Source organism: Saccostrea cucullata, unplaced genomic scaffold (assembly GCF_032062105.1).
Source record: "Saccostrea cucullata isolate Sc308-1 unplaced genomic scaffold, CSIRO_AGI_Scuc_v1 ctg15982, whole genome shotgun sequence".
Lineage (NCBI taxonomy): Eukaryota > Metazoa > Mollusca > Bivalvia > Ostreida > Ostreidae > Saccostrea > Saccostrea cuccullata.
Window position 1 is genome coordinate 1 of NW_026941456.1, and position 5,067 is coordinate 5,067.

Below are 5,067 nucleotides of genomic sequence, written 5' to 3' on the forward strand. Positions count from 1 at the left end.
GCAAACATTCAGGGGCAATAATTTGTTATAAGAGCTTACGAATCCTTTCGCAATGTTTGACTGGAGAGTCTACTAAATTAGTCGTAAACATTAATTTAGGTTTGGAATCTCTGCGGTTTACGGTTTTGGAGAAGTAGCGATAACAGACATTTCTTGCGAAAGGGGCAATAACTTCGAAAGGGGTCAAAGTTCTAACATAGGGGGTCGTTTTTCGGAATAACTTTTAATATCCAGTATCATGAACTATAAAGTTTTTCGATAAGTCTTACGGTGTCAAAACATAAGGTGAGAAATAAAATAAAAAACAGAAGCATTTCAAGAGGTCTTTCCACAGAAAGGTGGAAAGACCTAATAATAAACAGAAGAATATCAATAGGTCTTTCCACAGAAAGGTGGAAAGACCTAATTATAGCTTTCGTGTTAGCGGAAAGATTAAAACGTGTTATAGATAACCTGATAAATAAAAATCAGACAGGGTACATTAAAGGTCGGTTCATCGGCGCTAATGCTAGATTGATATTAGATATTTTAGAATATTGTGAAAATAATAGTAAGGAAGGGATTCTACTTTTTGCAGACTTCCAAAAGGCTTTTGATTCAGTGGAATGGAATTTTTTAATTAATACTCTTCATAAATATAACTTCGGATGCAATTTTATAACATGGATAAAAATATTATATAAAAACCCATATTTTTACATAAAAAACAATGGATGGCTCTCCAGACAATGTTCAATGAAAAGGGGAATTAGACAGGGATGTCCTGTTTCAGCGCTCTTATTCCTCTTTGTTATGGAAGTGCTTTCTTTGAAAATAAATTCTTCGGCAGAAATAAAAGGTTTTAGCATTGACTCACTTGAAAATGAAATCAAATGTATTCAACACGCTGATGACAGCACTTTTCCGTTACAAGATAAATCATCTCTAGAAAATGCATTAAAAATGATCGAAAACTTTGGTAAAGTTTCTGGTACAAAACTAAACATATCAAAAACTGAATGTATCCTTTTAGGACAACTAAAAGATAGATTTAAACAGGAATCATACATTTGTAAAACCAAAATTAATAGTCAAGCAATAAGATGCTTAGGCATATACATCGGAAATGATAAAACTGCATGTAATGAAAAAAATTGGCTTAATAAACTCAAAGAGTTTGAAAAAATACTGGACTCCTGGAGAAAACGGAAACTTACTATCTTTGGAAAATGTCAAATAATAAATTCATTAATTTTATCAAAACTCATATACACGGCTAATGTTTTAGATAATCCAGATGGAAGTTTTATTAAAAATCTAAACAAATTAATATATTCATTTATTTGGGGAAATCGTGAACGCATTAAACGAAATACACTCATTCGCGAAATTAATAATGGAGGAATAGGAATTATTGATTTTGAAACGAAAGTAAAGGCATCTAAAGCGGCTTGGGTTTCCAAAATTATAAATACCGAAAGTAGTCTAAAAGATCTTTTAAATGCATGTTTAGTGCAACACGGGCTTAATTTACCCTACCTTGTACGATCAAATATTACTGATATTACAGACTTCAACATTCTCTTTAAGTTACCTCGATTTTATAAGGAAGTTTTTTGTGCGTTCAATCAGTGTAAAGCACAAATTGAAATAAGCGCATCAAACCAACTTTTGCGTGAAAATATATGGTTTAATAAGGATTTGAAATATAAAGGAAAAATTATTTATTTCAAAAATTGGATCGAAAGTGGTTTTAAATATGTAAAAGATCTTTTTGATGAAAACGGACTCAAATCACTGACAGAAATTCAGAAAAAACTTATTAAAAAACAAAACTATCTGTGTGAATACTTAGTAATTAAAACAATCTTTAGTAAATGGCACGGTATTAATTCGAGTAATACTTCTTTCATCAATATTAACGACACATGTAATTCATTTTCCTTTAAATTTCATGATAAAAAAGAAAACATTGAAGACAAAACATCAAAATTTTTCTATAAAATTTTGTTGCAACAAAAGTCTCAAAAGCCGATTATGGAAACTATATGGTCAAAAGAGTTTAATATCAACTACTCAAATCAATGGCAAAACGTATATGAGGAAAAAATTAGAAAAATTCTTGATAAAAATGTTGCTGAATTTAATTATAAACTAATACATAATTTATTACCGAATAATCTCTATCTTAGTAAATGGAATAAAGATATTGATAAATACTGTCCAGTATGTCGCTGTGAAGAGAATTCTAAGCATTTGATTTTTGATTGCATTCAAGTTAAATTAATATGGAACAAAGTCTCTGAAATCATAGGTATAGATATAAGTTGGAGAAATATTGTTGTGGGTTTTAGTCATGGTATCAACTACAATACTTTTGTTTTGAATAATGTCTTATCATTTATTGCTTGTAAAATATTTAAATATAAAATGAAATGTAGAATTATGAAAAATAATATTATAAGTGAAGACATGTTAATCTTTTTGAAAAATGCTCTTATGAAATTCTATTTAGTCACCAAACGATCCCTAAGCATCACATACAATTTTCATATTTTAAAATCTTTGGCAATAAACTTGTAATTATTGTATGTATACATTTATACATGTATGATATAATCTATATTTGGTGTATATGAGGGTGACTGGCCCTCTATACATGTTGCCAAGGGGTGTGTTGGACAGTGTTTTTTTATGTGCTCCCCATAGCAACATAATGTTCCTATCTGTATCTGTATAAATACTTTGTCAACATACAATTTGATTATATTATACTCAATCTATTGATTTAGATACCTGTTACATATTTCAAACATATATTATTTTTTTGCTATGTACTTTGTCAACATACCATTTGATTATATTATACTCTATTGATTTAAATACCTTTTACATCTTTCATACATATATTATCTTGCTATCTAATCTAGGGAGCCCCTGGCACCCCTAGTGAGGGTTATTATAGGGGGACATCTGCGGATGTCATTGCCCCAAATCTTTCTTGTCATATTTTCATGAATAAAGTATTAAAAAAAAAAAAAAAAAAAAAAATCAATGAAAGAGCGAACCCGACCAGTTTCCGAAAACAACCGAGTGTTTTTAACTGAATGCAGCAATGGTAATTCAGAGGGTGAAAGGGACAACATGATTTTAAGTGAAAACGATAATTTTTTTCAGCAGTTAGATAATCTTCATCGCGAAAAACATGAAAATAGGTCCAGAATTGTTTGCTCTGCCACAGCAAGGGAAGAATTGATGAACGATATGCGATACTTTAACGGTAGTACAGGCGAGGTTCAGGTGCCACAGGACGAGGCTTATTTTGACTGGGAGACCAGTGAGGGCCACCTTAATAGGTTAGAGGACAGGATTAAAAGTTTCTGTGACAAGCTAGAAAAGACGGCAAATAACAAGGATGCACCAAGGCTTTCACCTCTAAAGAGATTTTCCATTCAAGATGATAGAGACGTGAGTACAATTTAGAATGAACCTTTACTGTTATCGTGAGTGAATAAATGTGGAATAGAACTGTTACAAATTATAATTCATTGTATTTACATGGAAAATGAACAAAGATAATATCGCTTTGATAAAATTATACTTGTTTGATGTGATGAAGACGATTTTTATGTCACCTGTATAGCAGAATGACCCTTACATGTTCATCTGGGAATCACTTTACTAGTACCCGGTGTCTGTCTTTTTGTCCGTCAGTCAGTCTTTTCCTCCATCTGTTCGTATGTCACAACAGTTACTTATATCTTGAGAAATGTAAGAGAATTTGCTGATTTATTACTTGGCACTATGACTTGTTTTTATTAATGATAAAAACTTAAAAAGTCATCTTAAAAATATGAATCTTAAGACACTTCTTAAAACTGTGTAGATTTTGTTCGTGTCTCAGATCTGCCCGGAGACTGTTCCAGAGTGCAACCCCTTGGGGTTAGTGGGGGTCACAATAAGTTATCAAAGTTTTACTATGGCATATACAAATGTACATGTGTAAAAAGCTCTTCCTAAAATGACAAAGAAACGAAAAGTGATAGGACAAGTACCATTTTAGTTTGGACTTTCAGTAGGGCGTGGCATTCTCGACGTTACATAATTAGCTTCTGAAATTTACACTTCCTTCACTGTTGAAATACACATGGGATAGAAATTCGGGCAAATGCCAATTAGTGTATCGAATAACCAATAACATTGTCTCTTCCAGCAAAGAGGTGGAGCTTATGTCGTCTCATCGTTGTCAACAACAATTTAAAGTTTCCGATATTATTAATTTCTTAACCAATGAGAATCTATTCGCCATTTGACAGACGCTAATTACATAGCACCGAAAATGCCATGCCTTACTGAAAGTCCAAACTAAGGTGAAAATCTTCCTATATAGAATCATCCTCAAGTAGTGTAGATTTAAGTTTGATCAAATCATGACCCCTACCCTGTCGATGTAGAGTGGTGACAGTAGACATAATTTTACAAAGGAGTAGGGTGTGTGTGTGTGTGTGTGGGGGGGGGGGGGTGTCAGCTGATGTGACACAGGTGAGTGTAGTGGCCCAGGGACATTTTTTCATTAAAACCAGTAACCCTTGTCTATGCATATGAACATGGTCAGTAATTCTTTTCTTCTCACACAGGAAAATAACTTTGATCTTAAAGTTCCCAAACCAGGAGGAACAGTATTCGTTCGCACAAAAATCTGTAAAAGTCACGAGGAGGCATCAGAGGAAGATGTTCACCAGCACGTACGGAGGTTTATTCTAACAAGGGAGAGTAGTGGAGCGGATCAGGTACAACTTCCGGACAGACCTAAATCGGCGTTTGCTGGTTCCCAGCAGAGAAGATAAAGCTTGTTCTTCAATCTTGATGCTCTGAATTATAAAAGTGACAGGCATGGGGGGTGGAAACCATGTTTGTAAATTGAAAATAAATGAACAAAGTTGTACTTAACTATACATTTTAACTTTCCATACTTGAGACGTGGCCTTTATAATGTATATATACATAATAATAATTTATAAGCAATTTAGATACATGTATTACAAATCTATATTTTTGTCGTTTTTCTTCAGTTTACTTTCTTGTATA

At 32.7% G+C, this 5,067-nt stretch overlaps 1 protein-coding gene across 1 annotated transcript; it reads left to right on the forward strand.

Moving 5' to 3' along the window:
- Positions 1–3,110: 3,110 nt before the first annotated feature.
- LOC134257856 (uncharacterized) lies at positions 3,111–4,849 on the forward strand. The gene is made up of 2 exons (XM_062740440.1): positions 3,111–3,447; positions 4,617–4,849. The coding sequence occupies exons 1-2, from the start codon at positions 3,124–3,126 to the stop codon at positions 4,824–4,826; spliced, it is 534 nt and encodes a 177-aa protein (XP_062596424.1). The 5' UTR covers positions 3,111–3,123; the 3' UTR covers positions 4,827–4,849.
- The last annotated feature ends 218 nt before the right edge of the window (positions 4,850–5,067 follow it).